This window comes from Chanos chanos, chromosome 4, assembly GCF_902362185.1.
Source record: "Chanos chanos chromosome 4, fChaCha1.1, whole genome shotgun sequence".
Taxonomy (NCBI): Eukaryota; Metazoa; Chordata; class Actinopteri; order Gonorynchiformes; family Chanidae; genus Chanos; species Chanos chanos.
Window position 1 is genome coordinate 48,711,036 of NC_044498.1, and position 22,048 is coordinate 48,733,083.

The window sequence follows — 22,048 nt, forward strand, 5'->3', positions numbered from 1 at the left end:
GTAAGATGTAAGGCACAGTCGAGAAACAGGCCCTGTAGCGCGGAGCGGGCTCCGCGAGCAACTACAAAGCCTGTCAGTGGAAAGTGCAGCCAAAAGTTGCAGAACGCCAATTCCAACATCTCCGTGCGTTTCGCAGGCTAAAGACCTGCTGCTCCTCTGGCTTTTTCGATTTTCAATCTGTTTTTTTTTTTTTCTTTTTTTGTAGTTCAGGTATTTATTTCCTTTGCGTGTGTGTGTACGTGCGTATGTGTGTGTGTGTGTGTGTGTTTGTGTGTGTACAGTTGTACTAAATGTCCATTTAGACATCTGTAGGATGAAGGCTTCTTCTTCTCTTTTGAGTTTGATTGTTCGAAATTACATGAATGTTGTGATTTACTTTTTTTTGGGGGGGGGGCAGGTGTTTGGAGGGTATCGTGTTTACACTCTTTTGTTGTATTTGATGTAAGTGAGTTTGAGTTTCTCAGACATTGACTCCCCGAGGAGCTGAATGTGTCTAGCTTTAGCCCTAACCTAATTCATCTCAATGAAATTACACAGCAGCACTCTCTCCCTCTCTCTCTCTTTCTCTCACACACACACACGCACGCGCACGCGCGCACGCACAAATGTACATGTACACACATACATACAAACCGCCACGTATGTGCGTGCTCTTTGTTTCAAACCCACACAGATGTATTTTTGCAGAAACACATACATATAAATAAACGCACAAACACACACACACACACACACACACTCCATGCAGCATGGAGTCTTCGACTGCCTCAGACATTCTGTGTTTGTGTGGCCATGCTGTCACGTAATCTCAGCAAGAGCTTAATGCAGTTTACAAAATTGTGCTCCTCTAATCAGGACTAATTTAGAGCAGAATTATCATACGTGGCATCTGAAACCGTTATTTGTCTTCATTAAAAAGGTCGCTCTGAAGGTGACAATTCATTAGACGACTCTGTTGCGTTCCACACACCTCCTTCTCCGTTCTTTTAAAGAATAACGTCTAAGATATCTGTGGGTATGTCATATTTATAAATGGATTCCATTAGCCGTCATTTATGATGTAATGGCATTACTCTGTTTACCCCGCACAGGGCACTGCGGCCAGTAGAGTGCGCTACAGGGTGGATCAGGACCAGTCTCCATACAGTGGCAGCATCTTTGATGTGGAGGAGGAGTCTGGCCGAGTGATCACCAAGGTCAACCTCAATGAAGAACCCAGTGCCACGTTTAGAGTGAGTGTTGTTTAGTGACTCTTTACTTCTCAAGACCTTTTATGTGGGGAAAAAAGGGGGTTAATTGGCTTACTTATTTATTCCTGTATCTTGTGTAAGGTTGACATCATTACATTTTTTGGTAACAATTATGCGTGTTGATGTACTGCTCCTTTGAGAAAGGTGAACATTTTAGTATTATAACCAACAAATGTAACAAACTGTGCTCTCGTATCAGATCATCGCGTTTTGTTTTGTCTCAGAAAAGGTGTTCAAACCCATACCTTTATTACTTCTCTTCTCTTCTCTCCCCTTCTCTTCTCTTCTCTTCTCTTCTCTTCTCTTCTCTTCTCTTCTCTTCTCTTCTCTTCTCTTCTCTTCTCTCCCCTCCTTGCCTCGTCTCTTCTCTCCCCTCCTCTCCTCTCCTCTCCTCTTCTCTTCTTTCCCCTCCTATTCTCTTCTCTTCTCTTCTTTTCTCTTCTCTTCTCTTCTCTTCTCTTCTCTCCCCTTCTCTTCTCTTCTCTTCTCTTCTCTTCTCTTCTCCCCTCTTCTCTTCTCTTCTTTCCCCTTCTCTTCTCTTCTCTTCTCTTCTCTTCTCTTCTCTTCTCTTCTCTTCTCTTCTCTTCTCTCTTCTCATCTCTTCTCTTTTCCACTCCACTCTTCTCTTCCCTACTCTCCCCTCTTCTCTTCTTTTATCCCCTCTTCTCCTCTTCTCTTATCTTCTCTTCTCTTATCCTCTCTTCTCTTCTGTTGCTCATCCATGCCCTCTGGGACCTTAGAAAAAGCATGAGCTATATTCATGACTGATCCTATAGCCTTACTGGTGAAAGGGAACACTCATTCAGTACATAAACATCTCTTCTATAATGACCACTGACTGTACGGTTTCCATCCAACTATGCCTGTAGCGTGTGCTGTTCAGTTCACTTCGCTGTAATTCTCTCTTGTCTGTGTGCAGTTGGTGGTGATTGCCTTTGACGACGGAGAACCGGTGAAGCAGAACAGAACCATGGTTGAGATCACTGTTCTTCAACCCTCTAGAATTCCTATCTTCACCCAAGAGGAATACAGGTGGGTCACACTTGATATTGTTTCTCCTGCGCTCTAAAAAAAACACTGATGAGACCAAAGGCTCCCTTCCTGTTAGAGGAGTAATTGTGTAACATTACGCTGGTTTATGAACGTACGATGAGTCATTTGCGAAGCTTTGCTCCACTAAGCAAACCACATGCGCATACTGAACAATGATGAACAGAGTGATTACTTCGCCTATGAATAGACTCATATGCACAGGCTTAATAAATTTTTGAATCCATGACCGGTAGACCATTTCTAATTTGTACGAACAGATATTACCTTTAGATGTCTATTCGGAGATCTCCTTTAGAAATCCCATTTCTGCAGTGCTCCCTGTTGCAAACATATTCATAAATCTGTGTTTTACTAAGGCGCGAGATAACATGAAATACTGTTTATTTCTTTTTCTTTTTTTTTTCTCAGTTGTATATTTAAGTGCTTTCGAAAATGTTACAATTATTCAGACAGTTTCCTTTGTGAACTCTCTGAGTGTAATTCTCTGAATGTGCAATGAGGATTACTGTATGAATATAGAAACCTCAGGCTCAGGGGGTATAACATAAGCTGGGCAGGGGCATTCCTGAACTCTTCTGTTCTCTCCAGAATGTTCAAAAGAGGGCACGCCTACGGTTTATGAAACGTCGCTTTTTTTTTTATTGTTATTATTTAGATTAAATATTTAATGCGTTTGACTGCACGGGGCCGTGGCGAGAGGCTGTCGTAGAGCAGCTCGATGGTTCAGCGTTTCAGGGCACGAGATCTGCAGAGTTTGCACTATTGATTGTAATAAAGGTTCCTTTGGGGGTCAGGGGACATTAATGCCTTTGATTAGCTTCACAGTTTGAACTGCCTTAGCAAGTAACAGCTCTTGTTTGTGATAAGAAAAGAGCATGTTTATCAAAGACCAAACCTGGACTGGAATGAGTTTCTTTCTTTCTTTCATTTTAATGTCCTTCTTTTGTTGTCATGGTTTGTCAGAAGATCACGGTCTATGTGCATCCGATGCCTTTTTTGAGGTTAGACTTTTATAGTGTTTAAGTATAAGTATAGAAAACGTGGGGGGGTTTTTTTGACTGCAATTACTTGTTTGAACTTTGTCTTAATGTGTTTTTGCAGCGCTTTGTAAAGTGTAATCTGTACATGGGGTTTCTAATCTGCACAGCTCATTATGAGAACATAATGGCACTTTGGGCCCTTGGAGTGTAGACTTGGTCGCTATGCAAATGGCTCTGCCCCTTAACGCAGGCTCTTTGTTTCTTTTTTTTTTAGGAATGTGGCAGTGATAAACAAAGGCTGTTTTTAAAAGAGATCTGATCGTGTCTCCTTGTTTGTGTCCAGATATGACTGCCAGGGATGTTCACTCACTGGTCTTTTTCTCGCACAATGGTCAATGATTAATTAATCATGTGTTTGCTGCTCACAATGATAAAAGACTATCGGTTACATTTCAGGCTGACGGAAAAAGAAAATGCATGTTAAAAAAAAAGAAAAAAGCCTGCAGCCAAACACAAATGTCCACAGTAGGGTGCCTGAAACAAGCCGCTAACATGTTGACTTTACTCGTATATTTAGCCAGTGGTGGAATCCATACGGATATGTTCCATAGTCACAGAGGTAATCAGCGCTTTAATCAGTGCAAAACCTTATTTATTCAAGTATTAATCTCCTTGATTGACACTCCACAAAGAGTGAACAGCAGGTGGTGTTTACAGATGACGTCAGTCCTTCACCTATATCGGCCTTACTGAACGGTGCAGCAAATATTAGTTCTGCTCTGTTTGGATTTTTTTTTAACTGTTTATTTGGGTTTCAAAAAAAATAAATGTTTGCCAACAAGTCAAAGATCGACTAAGACTCTCCAGACTCCATTAATCGACCTGCTCTGACCTACCGCTAGTCACAGAAGGTCTCCGAAGCTTCTCTTCTCCTTCTACCCCCACGGTCAATTTCTTTCGTTCTTTTTTCTTGTTTCGTTCCCTTCCCGTGATCTGTGTGCATGACGGTTTGTTTACTTCTTCATCATCTTTTTCTTCTTCTTCCTTTGAATATTTGATATGTATTTTTTGTTGAATATTTCCAATTGAAAGTCACTGATTTCTCGTTTGATGTAACACACTGAAAAAGGGTCTGAGTGAATCCACTCTTACAGCACTTAGCCTACAGCACGGCTTTAAAACCAGTGTCGGCGTTTTGTTGTCAAATGGATTCCTCGCAGCGTTTCCTCAGTTAAGGACAGCTATTTAACCATGTTCAAGCTGGTTTCTCCAAGACAGTTCCTTTAACATAAAGCAACAGTACAGTAATTCATCTGAAATTATGCTCGTGCTGGAGCATCATCGGTGAAGGACGCTGGTGGATGTAGGTTTTTTTTTTTTCTATTCTTTTTTTTTTTTTTTTTTTTTTTTTTTGAGAAAGTGGATGAGTCACAGGAGATTACTCTGACCACTCTCCCTTGTAATTAAACTTCTTTAATGGAAGAGTTGGCTCCTGTAATTTTGATACACAAGGCCGGCAATGACAATCAACTTTATACTGCAATTAATCCTGGACAGCTGATTGTCTCTTTATGGGCTGTGTCTCTGTTTTAAAATAAAAAAAGAAGGTATCATTTGAGTGATATTGTTTGAATATTAAATCATGTTGGGTTAATGAACCCATCTAAACCTTTTACGTCTATCACTGTAAACAGAGTTTTTTTTTTGTTTGTTTATTTGTTTTTTCGTATACTATTGGTCTCTTATAACTCAGTTTATATAAAGATTTATCAGAGATCTGCACAGTCATCACAAAGCTTCAGAAGACAGCCATGGTATAAATTTCTGCATTAAATATTTCAAGCCAGTCAGCGTTTTTTTTTTAAATGCCAGAATGACTGATTGTTCTCAGCCAACCAGGTATCGAATCTTTAATTGCAGTCTGCCTCCCAAATTCTTTGAGAAACTCTGAAAGAAACCTGTAAGGCTTTGGATAAAACTGAAGACATAAATTTAAGCTATTATGTCAAGTTGCCATTTTTTTTGTCCATGTTGGCAGGCACACTGCAAGTTTACTAAGGACGTTGACATATTTGAGGGGGGATGTTATGAAGATCACCAGGGCCATGTGACATGACCCAGAGATTTATGGGAATTTTTTCGAGGGGTAACATAGCACCTGGCCTGGGGTGTCGCAAAACTTGACAAGTGAACGTGTGAGAACTGACATAGCAGAGAATGAGGATGGATATCTAAAAAATCTGAGATATTCTAAAATGTGCCCCCCATAGGTGGGCAACCCTCATAATTCCTTACCCACCTTCAAAATCACCCTGCACAAAGGTCGCTTTCCTCGATGAAAGCAAAACCAACTTAACTTGACTTTATTTACCAATGCCACCTTGAATTTTCATATTTCGTCAAGTTTTTTTGGGCAGGGTTGACAGTAGAACTACCACAGCACTCTTCTGAAACATGTTGAAACATGAAGAAAATATTCACTGTTCAAGACAAGACTGATATAATGTAAGGTGACTACACTGACAGGTCAAATATCTTCATTGTCCTAACTGATGAAAATGTGAACAGTGCTGTGGTTGGTGATGATATCGATGAATTGGATCTTAGTTTCTTCTCTTCACAGTTTATTCAGACAGAAGTATCTGTTGACTCATTGAAACTGGCGATCAGTCAAAACTAGTCCCAATTTTTCCATCTGTTTGACTCAAGTGTTTCTGATCACAAGAGAACTGCATTGTGAAAGGAGTACCTTCCCTAAACTAGACAAACCAAGAAGGATTAAAGGCTAATATTGCTTAATTTCTGAGTCCCAAGTTCATTTGAAATGAAAGAGCTTTATATTTGAGGCCAGGGAATGGACAGTTTCTGTGTGGTAAAAGAGCTGGGCTTTGAGAGTTGCCCAAGACTGAAATGCATTGATTTGCATTGATTTGGTTCATCTGTATGCATGCGATAGGGATGGTGTTTGTGTGTGTGTGTACGCATGCGTGTGAGTGTGTGTGTTTGTGTTTGTGTGTGTGTGTGTGCGCTCCACCGTAGGGGATATTCCACACAATAAGCTTTAACTGATGTTGATTTGCATAGGGGCTTCTGTTAGGTTACTTGTGGAAGACACTGAGCATTGCCAAAGTCTAAAGTTGCCCAGGTGCCGTAAAAACTTTTTCTTTTTTTTTGCTTGCTTTTCGAGAGTAACTTTACTCTGTTTTCTCAGGCGTAACATTTCCCTTGTGAAGGTCATAATTGACTCTGCCTTGCACTCTGCTGCTGTTTCCGAACAGGCAATCTGTCAGGTTGCATTACCTCTGTTCAGAGGTCCTGCTGCTGCTCACACCTGGCGCTGGTTTCCATAGCAATTTTAATTCAAAGTTCAGACCTCTCTCTTTTTGTTTTTCTCCTGAAATGTGAGACAAGAGTACACACACAGGTGCCACTGATATACAAAAAAGGCGGGAAAAAAAAGGAAAGGAACACACAATTATCTCAAATTAGCTGAGGTACATTGTGTGGCTAAGCTAACAAACTCTGTAGCCATTAACATATCAAACAGAACGGCACGGGGACTCAACAGCGGGCTCGTCCGCAAACAAGGCATTCGGCCAGTTATCGGCCAGTGATGGGTGAATTAACTTTGCAATGTAAACAGTTTACAACTGACATGTATGGGGAGCAAATGTATAGTGCTTCGCTCGGCTCTGGGTTGCCTACCTGAACAACGTGATGTAAACAAAGCCTTACTGTAATTGAAACAGAGGGAAGCACTGATGGAGTGGATGGAGTCATTAGGCAAGAGCTTCTGCATTAGGTCCAGCTGCTTTGGGCTATTTATAAGGTTAACGGATCAGCCTGTTCCCAACTCATGGGACATAGTCTCATGTGGTGAACAGACAGAGAAAAAGAGAGAGAGAGTGATAGAGACAAAGTTGTTTGGTTTATTCTGAGTGAGAAAGGTTTCACGGTATGGGTTTAATTTAGCGTTGTTTCAGAAAGTCATAGATGGATAGTTTTGAGCAGAACTGTGTGAAACTGCACTGAAATAATTTGGTAGAGTTGGTCTGTATTAAGTGGAGACCCCAACTTATCAGAGGTTTTATGGCTTTAATCATTTTTGAGAGGTGCTAGCTTTGGCGTGCGAGCATAATTTAACCTGTAGATGTTTGTGTCTCCAAACAGTCGTAAATTTCTTGTGACCTCAGCCTCCACTGATGCAGTGCTCTCTGTGGGGCTCTTAGTGTTTTCCTCTGAAACTGATTGCAGCTTTGGGCTTATACCAAGGCCATGTGCCATCAAGCTCTACATTAGTTCTGCCAGTAAAATCGAGTTTCTCATGAATCTCCTCTTTTTTCTCTCTCTCCCTCTCTCTTTCTCTCTCTTTCTTTCTTTTTCTTTTTTTTGGTAACCCGCTGAATTTTGAAAATTATACGCATTTCATTTCAAATTGCCCACTTTGAATGGGTTTTTTGAAATTGTTTTGGAATTGCATGTTATTATGCTGTCCAAACCGCTTCGGAAGATTCTGACCTAGTTCCCCTTAACGCGCCCTCCTCACTGCCTGGCTTCACTGGGAGCTACTTTGAGCATCCTGTGAATAGCAAATAGAGTGAGTGGGGCATTGGAGAGGAGGCTGATCTGCTGTGTAACATTACCAAAACTATTTCACTGAGGTCAATGTCTAACCTGCTAGCAATTCTGCTACAAACCCTCTCCAGTTCCCAGCACTTCACTCGCAACCCATGCACACCCTGAGTTTATCTGGGGGAGGGGGGGGGGGGGGGCTCAGAAGAGAAGCAAGTGAGCTCAGAAGAGAAGAGAAGAGAAGAATAGCTGGAAAGTCTCAGAAAGAGCGCGGGAGACCAGGTGGCTCAGATTTATCTCTTTGCCAAAGGTGGTGCCCCCTTTGTTGGCACTGTCTTGGAACGCTGAGTGTTGGACGCGAGCATGAACGCCGTATCCACGGGGCACAGTTTGATTAGCATTACTTTGGCGCTTTCAGTAGGAACTGCCGTCACAGGCGTGTAGGTGGTTTGTTTAGCTGCCAGTAATTCACACGTATGCCGAAAATAATTTGCATATTGTTCGCACGACCTCACTGACTGAAAGAGTAGGGGATAGAGCCAAGATTCTTCAAAGCCTGCGCATCCTCCACTGGCCTCGAGTTCATACAGTGAGTGGATAAAACGGTAAGATCCGCTCTCACGTCAGAGAACGTGTCCAGTAGTGTGTCGACTGTTGACTGACCAATGGCGCAGAGCTAATCGTAATGGTGGGGTTAGCCATAGACTGTCAATTAATACTACAAGGACAACTGAACTTCACGCTCTCTTTTCTCTTTCTTTCTTTCTTTCTTTCTTTCTTTCTTTCTTTTTTTCTTCCTCTCTCTCTCTGTCTCTCTCGAGCTATCTATCTCGGATCCATGTTTGTTGGGATATTTTTAACTCATTTCAAAATGTTTTCATCATACATTTATTATTTTAGCTTTACATTTTCAGCTTTAGATTTTGAAGTTGAATGTCATTTCGTGTTGTTTTGGAAATGAAGTCTTTGGATTATGAGAATGTGAATTTCTTCTCTTTTAATGTTTATTTTGCAAAGCTCCTCAAAGGAATTTCTTGGTCTGTTTTTTCATGTGTATGAAAGAGAATACATCATTATTTTTGGTTGTTATTTTTTTTCCCCATTCTATCATCATCATCATCATCATCTTTTATTGTGTGGAAATCATGAAAGTCCCACTGCAGACTTACTATTCATTGCCAGCATGGTTATGGGCCATAAAACCGCTGAAATGTAACATCAACATTAAAATAGAATATTACGAAGTGATGTGTACTAAATGGTTACTCATTAAACAAACAAATACAAAAGTGTTTCCAATTGACGTATGTGTCCCAAATAATGCCTTGTTTCACTTTAATTAGACAGTTTCGTTGTTAATAAGTTAGACTCTTCCGTTTAAATCACTGTACATAATTTCTTAGATTCATCCTTTGAAAAGCGCGGCTGTCATTATGAACTTAATGAGGCTTTTGTTCTCTATTAAGTTGCAGTTCCATTTGCTTGGTGAAAATGCGGACAAAAAGTGACGCATCAGTTACTATCCTTACAGAAGCTACAGTAAATAATAATAATAATAATAATAATAATAATAATAATAATAAAGAAAAAAAAGATAGTGGACAATTAGAATAACCAGTTTGTGTTGTTCTTTGTTCATGGTGTGAGAGTTTCTATTTAAATGCCTGATGTTCATTTGGTATTCTTTCTGTCAGACACAGCTGTTCAGAAAAGTGAAACAGCACAATGAAATGACTATAAAGTAAAGTCTAGCAGCACACTAAAATGACTGCAGGAGTACGGAATGACCGCAGAGGCAGATGCATATGGGAGAAGCCAAGAGTTTCTCTCCAGGATTCATATATCCTACAGTCCCTTGTAATGCACACAGGGAGAGAAAGAGAGAGAGAACGCACACAAACACTCGAGTTGTCTCATTAGTGTAGGGACATTGTGTTTCGGTTTGTTTGCCATTAGAAACTGTGACAGAAGTCTTTGATAATGTTAGTTTGTGTGAGGCTTGATGTGGCTCGAAAGACAGGAGCTTGTCCCTCATGTCTTCTGTCCCTGCCCGTACACACACAGACCGCGTCTGTCCACTGTCCAGTTCTTCTAATCATCTCTCTGTTTCTTTTCTTTTAGCATTGTACTCATTTGCAGATGTCAACTTTCATCCTTTTCTGATAATGTACTGCATATTATTTGGTAATATACTGGCTTTATGTTGTACTGCTCTCTGGTAACCACATTTTTAAGAATTTGAAACCATGCTTAAATCTGTTACTATATCAGACTATATCAGTGAATGGAATACATTCACTTATAATACTATATCAGACTATATCAGTGAATGGAATACATTCACTTATAATACTATATCAGACTATATCAGTGAATGGAATACATTCACTTATAATACTATATCAGACTATATCAGTGAATGGAATACATTCACTTATAATACTATATCAGACTATATCAGTGAATGGAATACATTCACTTATAATACTATATCAGACTATATCAGTGAATGGAATACATTCACTTACAATACTATATCAGACTATATCAGTGAATGGAATACATTCACTTACAATACTATATCAGACTATATCAGTGAATGGAATACATTCACTTATAATACTATATCAGACTATATCAGTGAATGGAATACATTCACTTATAATACTATATCAGACTATATCAGTGAATGGAATACATTCACTTATAATACTATATCAGACTATATCAGTGAATGGAATACATTCACTTATAATACTATATCAGACTATATCAGTGAATGGAATACATTCACTTATAATACTATATCAGACTATATCAGTGAATGGAATACATTCACTTATAATACTATATCAGACTATATCAGTGAATGGAATACATTCACTTATAATACTATATCAGACTATATCAGTGAATGGAATACATTCACTTTCTCCCTCTAGGCCTTGCAGGAGACTGAACATTGCTTGGGGCCTATAAAAAGCAGATCATAAAGAGAAGATATAGATCAGAGGAATCTTGGGTCTGGCCTCTAAAACTGTCTTTTTTTGTGTGTGTGTGTGTGTGTGATTGTTTCCTAAAATGCTCCTGTGAATGAGTTTTAAAAATGTTGGTATGCACAGAGTGAATTAATCCGGCAGATGAATGAATCAGCTCATTTTGTTTAACTCATTTTGATTTGATCTGTCTGATGCCATTTCGTCTTGAAATGCTACACAGTCGATTGTTTGAATGCGCTTGCTATTTGTAAAGGTTAAAGGTCGGGTCATGGTCAGGGATAGTAACATCATAACTTCGTAATAACCATTTTAGTGACATTTTGTACCGTTGTGAGAGAAAATGCGTATTGACTTGCGCTTCAAGTATCGACGCTAGTCCACCATTTTAGGTGGTTTGTGCCCTTCAAGTCCATCAAAGACAAAATGTTGATTCTTAAGTGTTACATAACAGCAACTTCTGGCCGTTATGCTTTTCAAATATCTCTATTAGTTCGTATTCAAGCCTGAACTGACTAAAGCCTTAAATAATGAAACTAGCATGTTTTCTCAGAAGTGCACTGGCTGTTCTCTGAAACAGAACAGAATGGAATCAAGGCAGTTTGCCAAAAACATAAATCAGACTGCAGAAATACTGATCTTGGTTGAAACTCCGTTTTGACCAGTTGTGCAGTTATCATGCTTTGCCCTTGTAGAACAGTATAGAAAATATTAGTACAGAGAATGGATGAGAAGACATTGTTTGATAGTACTGATGACTTCACTTTGCTCTCTATATAATTATTGTTATGAAGCTGATGTTTCCAAGCAATCTGAATATGGAGGGGGATCTCTTCCAGCATATTCTCCACCAATTTTATTTTAACATAAGTTGGCAATATTTGATTGGATCCCAAAAAAAAACAAAAAAAGAATGGCTTGACCAGACTAATCTAATCTATTGACTGAAATAGTCAGAGGTATTCATACACTTTTCTTTTTCTTTTTCTTTTTTTTTTTTATTTTACTTTTCAAAATGAAGGACTAATCGCGATCAGATGCATCTGCAGACTCTTGCACTGGCTTCACTATTGTTCATGTACGCTATTAGAGATTCTCCGATGCACTGGCTCCATTTAAGTGTATAACATTATCCTTTTGTGTCGGGCAGCCACAAGACCCCTTTTGTTGTATGTGGAGAAGTCTGTCATTATAATTCCCACCCGCACACACACACACACACACACACACACACACACACAGCTTCCTACTGCTTGGCAGAGAGCGCACCACCGGTGCCATACTGGAATATTGGTCCAAAACACTCTGTCTCCCATCAGCATTATAAGCCATTTTAAGAAAGGAAGAGAGAAAGAAAGAAAGAAAGAAAGAAAGAAAGAAAGAAAGAACAAGAAAAGCCAGGAAAAGAAAAGAAAGAAGAAGAGCCTAGAAAAAAAAAAAAAAAAGAAAATGTATAAGCCTGTACCCAGCATAAGAAGTTCAGTTTTGTTTTGTTTTTTTTGTTTTTTTTTTCAGTTTTTGCAACCTTAGAACAGGAGGCAAACATGTTACTTCTCTCACTGCCTAGGCGTAGTTGTTGCCTTTCTGTGGCAAATCACCAAGTGTGTAGTTTCTTACCTAATAAGTTAACACATGGAACATCAACATACGTTTAATAAACACACTTCTCTGCGAGTCAGACGTGTGTTGATATTAGACTTCGCTACTGTGAACATGCTTAAAGAAAATCTCGATTGATTGCTAGCTAAGCATCGAGGGGTATAACATCAAATAAAGGATTAGGTTTACTAAGTAGACCGACTCTAGTGTTGTTCTGCTGGATTTATAGCAGATTTATTTTGGAATTACAATGAACTATATCTGAAGCCTAGCGTCCTTTAGTGTTTAAAATGTCTGTAGTTAGTATTCAGGCCCAAGACCTGTGAGTAGAAACAGACTAATGAAATTTGAAAAGGTTTAATAAGGTATGGGGTAAAGGCTATTTCACTGAACAAACTCAACCTGTGATCTCTGTGTGTGTGCGTGTGTGTGTGTGTGTGTGTGTGTGTGTGTGTGTGCGTGTGCATGTGTGTGTGTGTGTTGTTGGATGAATTTAGGAGTTAAAGCACACAGGCCTTCTTCATGAATAGATTAGCTCTCCCTCCCCCACCCCCACCCCCCCACATGGTAACATGCAGCTGCAGATGTAGCTACAGAAGTCATTTCATGTAATTTTTTGACAAAAGTTGAATAGTTGAGGTTTTACCTCTGACAAATATTTCTTTTGTAGATATTAAAAGAAAATTGCAATGTCATGCACACTTCCTACGTGAATGGAAATGTGTGGTTATGACTGTTTGCGGTTATAATGGAAACGTGTGGCTATGATGGTTTGCGGTTATAATGGAAACATGGTTATGATTGTTTGCGGTTATAATGGAAACGTGTGGTTATGATTGTTTGCGGTTATAATGGAAACATGGTTATGATTGTTTGCGGTTATAATGGAAACGTGTGGTTATGATCGTTTGTGGTTATAATGGAAACGTGTGGTTATGATTGTTTGCGGTTATAATGGAAACGTGTGGTTATGATTGTTTGCGGTTATAATGGAAACGTGGTTATGATTGTTTGCGGTTATAATGGAAACATGGTTATGATTGTTTGCGGTTATAATGGAGACGTGTGGTTATGATTGTTTGCGGTTATAATGGAAACATGGTTATGATTGTTTGTGGTTATAATGGAAACGTGTGGTTATGATTGTTTGCGGTTATAATGGAAACATGGTTATGATTGTTTGCGGTTATAATGGAAACGTGTGGTTATGATTGTTTGCGGTCATAATGGAAACGTGTGGTTATGATTGTTTGCGGTTATAATGGAAACGTGGTTATGATTGTTTGCGGTTATAATGGAAACGTGTGGATATGATTGCGGTTATAATGGAAACGTGGTTATGATTGTGTGCGGTTATAATGGAAACGTGTGGTTATGATTGTGGTGATAATGGAAACATGGTTATGATTGTTTGCGGTTATAATGGAAACATGGTTATGATTGTTTGCGGTTATAATGGAAACAAGTTTATGATTGTTTGCGGTTAGAATGGAAACATGGTTATGATTGTTTGCGGTTATCATGGAAACGTGTGGTTATGATTGTTTGCGGTTATAATGGAAACATGTGGTTATGATTGTTTGCGGTTATAATGGAAACATGGTTATGATTGTGTGCGGTTATAATGGAAACATGGTTATGATTGTTTGCAGTTATAATGGAAACGTGAGGTTATGACTGTGGTGATAATGGAAACATGGTTATGATTGTTTGCGGTTATAATGGAAACGTGGTTATGATTGTTTGCGGTTATAATGGAAACGTGGTTATGATTGTTTGCGGTTATAATGGAAACGTGTGGTCCTGATTGTTTGTGGTGATAATGTACAGAGCTTGAGCATTGTCTTGTACAGGGATGTTTGTATTCCTCTGGTACTACTGCTGGTTTCACATGCTGGATGTGATCATCATTATCATCACACGCACACACACACCTACACACGTGCACCTCTTGTTTGTATAGTTTAGTCACACAAACACACACGCGCACACAGCTTCCTCTGGCAGGATATAATCACACATTTTCCCAAACATTCACACGTCATTTGGCATGCTGATGTCACACACACACACACACACACACACACACACACACAGATGTCAGCAAGTATCCTTAGGCAAAATACTGAGAGATAGTGATGAAAACTAACAGATAATAACAAGCCCTGCACTTTGTGTGTGTGTGTGTGTGTGTGTGTGTGTGTGTGTGTGTGTGTGTGTGCGTGCATATGTGTGTGTCTATATTTGCTTTTTCCTCACTATCAGATAATCTACATTTATCCACCTCAACATTCAGTTTTCTTATCACAATCCTTTAATTTAAAAAAAAACCCCAAAACAAAACAAAACAATATGATGTAACAGGTCTCCCACAATTCATTTGAAGGCTTCCCTGATTTAGGTCACAGTTTGTCAGTTCTTATTCATTCAATGTTATATTTAAACCACTGTGTTATCGTTTTCATATCTCAGTGTCGTGTTTTGTCACGGATGCCTGGTTGCTATGCACACACCACCTAACAGAGAGCGTGTCCCTCTATGGAACGCAGAAGTCCTTCCTGAATCACGCACCTATTCATAGAAACGCTGACTCTGATTTTGCTGCGCTAAATAATTAACATGCTTCACGTGTTCACGCTCATTTAAAGTAACAACATCACTGTGATCCCGCGTGGATTATCACAGCTCCAAAGAAGAAAAAGAAGAAGAAAAAAAAAATACATCGCTTGGTTTCAGATAGCATGTTTAAAACCTGCTCTCAAGAGCAAATGTTCATGAATGGCCACTGAGGTCTGTTCATAAATTAGCCTTAATGACTGAATCTTTTTAATTAGCTTCGCTTCTGAGAAGAGCTCCCCATAGACCAGGTGGAAAATAGCTCCCAATATTTGCTTCTGAATAATAGCGAAATCATTTTTTTCTCCCTCTCTCTCTCTCTCTCTCTCTCTCTCTCTCTCTCTCTCTCTTTTCTCTTTTTTTTTTCCTCCGGTGAAGCTGTGCTATTGTCTGTCAGCGCCGATGCATTGATGCTAATGCGGCGAAAGCTAGTCTGTTGATCCTTAACTGCGCTGGCTGTTCGCATTGGTGAAAGGCGATTATGCTGTCTGAAAGCACCCTTTCTGACATCCAAGGATAAGAGCACAAACACAGAGGCAGTGGCACCGACAGCTTTTTACACACTGATGAAGCATTTTTTGTACTTTTGTGTAGTTCACCATATAATACCAATACATATGGAAACTTTTTTTTTTTTTTAAACAAGGCAGCATATACTGCAAGCCTTGCGTGTGTGTGTGTGTGTGTGTTTCCTGTAGTCATGCAGAATATTATTTTGTCCTTTTCTAGAATTCATCTAATGAGCTGTAGAACATAAAGAGTAGCACAGAAGCCATTGGCTTTTGAGTGGTGTGTGTGTTTACTAATCATCCATTCTACTTTACTCTGACCTTAATATTATAAGAAGGCCAGTGGATTCTATGTGGATGAGGAAGATCTTTTCTAATGAAGTCAATTAGAAAAGACCCAAAGTTAAAATGCTCATGAATAAGAACTGAATGAACTCTGGAGAGGATGTGACTCGTGTGCTTGTTCTTGTGAGGAGTCCTTTTTTTTTTTTCTTTTTTTTTTTATTGTTTGTGTCATAAAGTATATTGAATTTTCTGGGTCAGAGACAAGATGGAGAGACAAGAAGTAATCAAATGAAAAGAAAAAGTTTATACCATCCTTTCGTTCCTTTCATTTGTCCCAAGGTAGTGATAATGTTTGTGAGGTAAAAATGCAGGGTTTTTGACATTTTGCGGGAATTTTGTGTTTTTTGTGCTCTCTCTCTCTCCTTCTCTCTCTTTCCCCCTCTCTCTCTCTCTCTCTCTCTCTCTCTCTCTGTCTGGTGTTTAGTGTCTTGTCAGATTGTGACTCACACGCAGTCATCCACCATTCTAAATGTGATCACTGTGGGCTAAATTTTGCAGCTCTCCGTTTGGATTGGATTTTTCCTGTGGACACTCTGGGAAGATCAAAAAAATTCTCTGTGACACAATTACAATACTCCAAGCACACAACAGCGCTGGAGCATTTGTCATCTTCCCAAAGTTACTCATGCTCTCTCTCTCTCTCTCTCTCTCTCTCTCTCTCTCTCTCTCTCTCTCTCTCTCTCCCTCGCTCTCTCTCTCTTTCTCTCTCTCCGTCTGTCTCTCTCTCTCTCTCTCTCTCTCTCTCTCTCTCTCACACACACACACACACACACGCACACATATACTCACTAGCACTGGAACTATTTTGGGGCTGGCATTTCCATGGTAACCATTATTGAGCTTATCATCTTTGGGATTTTAATGTGAACGCTCTTGACTTTTTGATGGCAGCGTGGTAGTTAACGAAAGCACTGCTCTATTGTCTCACCGATCAGGAGGAGAAAAAAACCCCCACTACATTCTGTTTGTCGCTCAAAAGAGGAGGGAAAATACCCGGGTTCACGTCAGGATCGGCGTCTGTGATAATTTGCTGTTGTTGGGTACACAATAGCGTGGAGTTGGGTTGATGTTCGCCCACATCACTGCTGGCAGGGGGCCCTTTGTTGGTTTAGAGGTTTGCTTCAATTCTATACTAAGCAAATTGCCTTATTAAAAAGTTGACGACAGTTTAGTAAGGGGTACAGTTTGGCACAGGGCCAGTAATTTTTTTTTTTTTGAGAGCAAACGTTACTCGTAATCCCTCTCGTCTCAAATGAATTTTTCATGTTCTGTTTCAGCATAATGCTTGATTCCATTGGAGGAGAATATAAGTGAATGAACTGAACTTAATTGCTGCCCTCACTGGGCCAATCGGCTGCAGCGTTCAGCCATGCTGTGGAGCTTTGTGCTCTGGCTTTCACTGCCAATGGTCTACCTTCCTCAGTGAATCTTTAACTGCCTTAACAGAATGCGTTATGCCCTTGGGTGGCACTGCCCATTTTGTTCTGATAGCTCTGGTCCTTTGTGGGCAGCTGTTAAAAAATTCTGAAGAAGAGGGCTTTGCTGATATTATGTAGGTCTTACTGGAGTTCAGTGCTTAGCAGAAAGAACATTTGTCCATATTGTTCTCCATCCGGAACATGGAGTTTGGTATCAACAGGTCTCCAAAATATTGTTCCTGTATAAGCACGTTATCGAATATGGAACGTGAATGGTGACTGACTTGTAAATCCAGCTGCTTTTGGCATCGTTTGTTTGTTTGTTTGTTTGTTTTGGTAATTGAGGATGTATGCATTTCTCTGATTTCCCAGGTTCAGTCCAGTCAGCGAGAGCGCCCCAGTGGGCCAGCCAGTGGGCATGATCTTGGCGGCTGCCGTCAACACCACCGTATTCTACTCCATCGTGGGAGGAAATGACGGGGGTGAGTAAAAAGAAAACGGAATCATGGAATCGCAGGGCTGGCGCTCTTGTCCGCGTCCAGCTCCTGGCACCACGTCCTCCAGCACCGCGGAGCTTTAAACACACAGCCCCCCCCCCCCAAAAAAAAACCCAAAAACATACCGGCAGAAAAAAAGAAAAAAGGAACAAGAGAGTAAAAAATAGCAACAACGACAACAACAAAAAAAAAAAAAGACAAGAAGAAAGCGATTTTTGCCGGAACTTTCTGGAATCCTATCTGTGGGTTTGTGATTGACGGGCTGTCCCTCGCTGATACAGTTTTCAGCTTTTCAACTTGTGACCTTTTGCCGTACTGAAATATATTCTTGGGGGAGTGAGGCTTCATGCTAGAGGACTTTCATGATGTTTACTCGGTTTGTTTTCAACGCCGTACTATTCGCACTATGATCATCAAAAGGGGGTATCTCTTTTAGCTATTTAGGCTGTGTGATCACAGTTTTAATATTGTTTTCTCTTAACAATTCACATGTCCTCTTGTTTTTAGGAGAGTTTATGGTGAATAACCGTACGGGTGTCATCTACACGGCCAAACCACTAGACTACGAGACAGTGACCAGCTATGAGCTGAGGGTACAGGCTGACTCCTTGGCCATAGTCATGGCCAACTTTCGAGCGCCCTCCAAAAGTAAGTACCTTACCTGGGTATTGCGTCTGCTGTTCTTTGAATGACATGCCAGAGACATACCCTGATCTCTGTCAGCCGCAGCTCCGGAATGGAGGAAGGGGTTAAAGCTAATGTGCGGTTAGAATGATTGCATTGAAAGATCTACATGTTCACTCAACATTTACTGATCCCTTGGTTGGGGATTTAGGATCGATGGATGTCAAGTATAAAGCTAATGTGCGGTTAGAATGATTGCATTGAAAGATCTACATGTTCACTCAACATTTACTGATCCCTTGGTTGGGGATTTAGGATCGATAGATGTCAAGTATAAACCTCAGATTTCCTCAGGATCATCAAGGCAGACAGAGGAAACAGCAGAACCTGCCAAAGGCGTCCGGCGGTTCTTGTTGACTGCTGTGTTTTAAAAGCAGTGTTAGTCTCTGTGATCTTGGGTTTGATGTTATATAAAAGCCAAAAGCCAGACAGACCCCCTTCCTGTGGCCTGTGCTTCAGAGACTGCTTTCTCTCTCTCTCTCTCTCTCTCTCTCTCTGTCTCTCTCTCTTTCTCTCTCTCTCTATCTCTCGCTCTCTCTCTCTCTATCTCTATCTCTCTCCTGCATTTATGTTAAGGCATCAGCGTCAGTCCTGCTGTGCACTTTTATTAAAACTTTATTGATGTGCATTAAAAGGATCAGAGTGGAACAGAGTTAGCACCATCCCATTAAGATTGTCACAGCCCAATCAGTCAGATTCACACACACACACACACACACAGAGCACAACCATCACCATTCCACATTAGAACACACATTTAGACATATGTATGCACATAATCAGTAATGAAGTTTTAATAGCTGGAATCAATTTAGCCTCTAAGTCACTTTTTTTTGCCAACGGTGAAAATGGAAAAGCCACTCAAGGGCACTTAAAGCTATTCAGAAAGCTCCTGTCAGTCCAGGACCACTCTCACGGCTTCATGGCTCGCCCTGAGACTGGGAAATACACTGCAGTGTGGGGCAGTGGTGTGTGTGTGGGTGGTATGTGTGTGTGCTCGTGTGTCTGTGTGTGTGTGTGCGTGTGTCTGCATTCTTGTTAGCACCTTGCAATTTAATCTAAATTTTCCCTCTCCTAAAGTCCATGCAAAAAATATTTTAAAGGATTTATTCAACCGAGGCCAAATGATTTCCTCTGGTTAGAGGAGGGATATTCAGCCCTCCGGTGAAATGCTGAAAGGCAAAAAGGTAAAAGATTATTTTTATCGGTCGTGTTTATGTAACGGGGCATTCAGTTTAGGATGTGACATGATGCGATATGATGTTTAGTGTTCCTTTCTTTGTCTGTGTGCTCACTGCACGTTGTACAGCTGAGAAAATTTGCCTTTTGAAACTCTATACATCTCTTCACTTTGGATTAACACGGAGACGGTTGAGGTGGCATCATTCGTCATCTTTATATTTTATATCTCAAAAAGGACTGTGAATGTCTTAACCATCCACATATTGCCTTTCTCCCTTTCTAAGCGAACACGGCAAAGGTCTTTATTGAAGTGCAGGATGAGAACGATCATCCTCCTGTCTTCACGGAAAAACTTTACATCGGAGGTGTGACCGAGGACACCAAGACCTTCACCTCCGTCCTCAAAGTCATTGTGAGTTTTTCTTTGTGGCTTTGTTTGTGGGGTTTTTTTGTGTGTGTGTCTGAGCGTGTGTGTGTCTGAGCGTGTGTGTGTGTGTGTGTGTGAGTCTGAGAGTGTGTGCGTGTGTGTACGGAGGTGTCAGAAGGCTTGACACTTTGCCCCATCTCTGATAGTAAAATGGAATTAAAGGTAGGAGAGGCAGGGAATGAGTGGGAAGTTGCAGCCAGAGACTGAATGAATGGAAGGTGTAGCACAGAGAAGCGGAGGAGGGCTGAGAGAGAGAGAGAGCGAGAGAGAGAGAGAGAAAGAGAGAGAGAATGAAGAAAGGTAATATTGTAACGGAGAGAGAGAGAGAGAAGGGGCATGCTGGGAGGTGGCCTAATTGGACAGGAACACAGTGGAACTGCCACTGTCTCCACAGGTGGCACGGAGCTGGTGTTGACAGGTAAGATTCAGTGTAGGAATAACTTCTCTCACATCAAGGAGAGCCTTTTCTGTTGGAGAGGTGTACAGTCTGTTACCTGCTACTGAGAGAACTCGTCTGGAAACACTTGGACAGACAAAAATGATCTGAAACGTCATCCCAAACATGTAAAAAGGCCCAGTTGTCATGACTATTTGAAATCTGTGAAAATGTATGTGTGCATTCAAAGAATATGTGAAAACTACCTTCTTAGATTATCAGACATCACACAGACTTTTATATAGGATTCATTCATCTCTTTCTCCTTCATTCTCTCTCTCTCTCTCTCTCTCTCTCTCTGTCTCTGTCTCTGTCTTTCTCTCTCTCTCTCTCTCTCTCTCTCTCTCTCTCTCTCTGAGTATGTCTCGGTCTCTTTGTCACACACGAACACACACACACACACGAACACACACACATACACATGTACACACAAATACACACACGCGTGTGCGCGCGCGCACACACACACACATTCATCCATAAATGCCATGGTGTGATAGAGTCGGTGGGTGGGCTTGTTGGTGATTAAACATGCAGGGGACTTGTTTCCTGTGGCAACCGTGGAGAGAGTCCTGAGCATGTTAATGAGAAAGTCTACTGCAGGTTTGGACCAGAGGACACGCCGGTCGGTACCAGAACCTGACACGCAGGCTCGCCCGTTTCACCGAGTCACTTCCTCAGACGCGCGCTTAACGAGAAGTGACAGAAGATCCAAGGGCGGCTTTGTTTTCCTTTTTTTTTTCTTTTTTTTTTCTTTTTTTGGTCCAAAACTGTTACAAGAGGAACTGACACGTTAGGTACGAAAACGAGGACATCAAATCTGACAGGATAGAACGTTCCGGAGCCCCTTTTTTTCTTTTTCATTCTCTTCGATTTGCCTCCAAGCTATAGATTCATATCATGGACCAGCGCATACGTAGAATGACATACCTAACCTGTGCCTTCACATCTGACAGCCTTTTGTCATTCTTCATATTAGGGCTCCATGGCAACCTGACCAATTTGAACATCGGCTCCTGAGGGTTTGTTTTTTTTTTTTTCTTTTTGGAAGAAAAAAAAGAATTTTTGGGAAAAAAAAAAAAAAAGCAATAGTTTATATGTCTCTAACCCAGATCACAGGTATGGGAGTAATATAATGGAGGATCCAGTGAGGTGGGTCACAATGACCCCGGAGGACCAGGTTAATCTTGTAGAGAGCGGATCAAGTGAAGGGCGTCGCGTGGGTATGAATGGCTAGAATAAAGGCCCTGGTGCGCGAGCGACGTGTTTGCGTTAAGACGGATGGACATCGGCGCAGAACGGACAGTGATCTGTCATAGATCGTTCCAGCAGATTTAAAGAAAGAGGTTTAGGGGTCTCTTGAACAGCTTCATCCATTCTTCAGTCCCTCTCTGACTGGTGGGAGATAAAGAGAAGGTTATTTTTTTTTTCACTGGAGAAAAAGGAGAGAGCCAACACTCAAGATTCATAAAAAATAATTCAGC

The 22,048-nt window shown here is 40.7% G+C and overlaps 1 protein-coding gene across 1 annotated transcript in view; it reads left to right on the plus strand.

Moving 5' to 3' along the window:
• The window catches only part of pcdh15a (protocadherin-related 15a), a 168,605-nt gene that overhangs the window by 122,995 nt on the left and 23,562 nt on the right, over window positions 1–22,048 (plus strand). Inside the window, exons 22-26 of the mRNA XM_030772403.1 lie at window positions 1,092–1,232; window positions 2,170–2,282; window positions 17,711–17,820; window positions 18,343–18,483; window positions 19,986–20,113. Of these exons, the coding sequence (XP_030628263.1) occupies window positions 1,092–1,232; window positions 2,170–2,282; window positions 17,711–17,820; window positions 18,343–18,483; window positions 19,986–20,113 (633 nt within the window). The remainder of the gene's footprint in view (window positions 1–1,091; window positions 1,233–2,169; window positions 2,283–17,710; window positions 17,821–18,342; window positions 18,484–19,985; window positions 20,114–22,048) is intronic.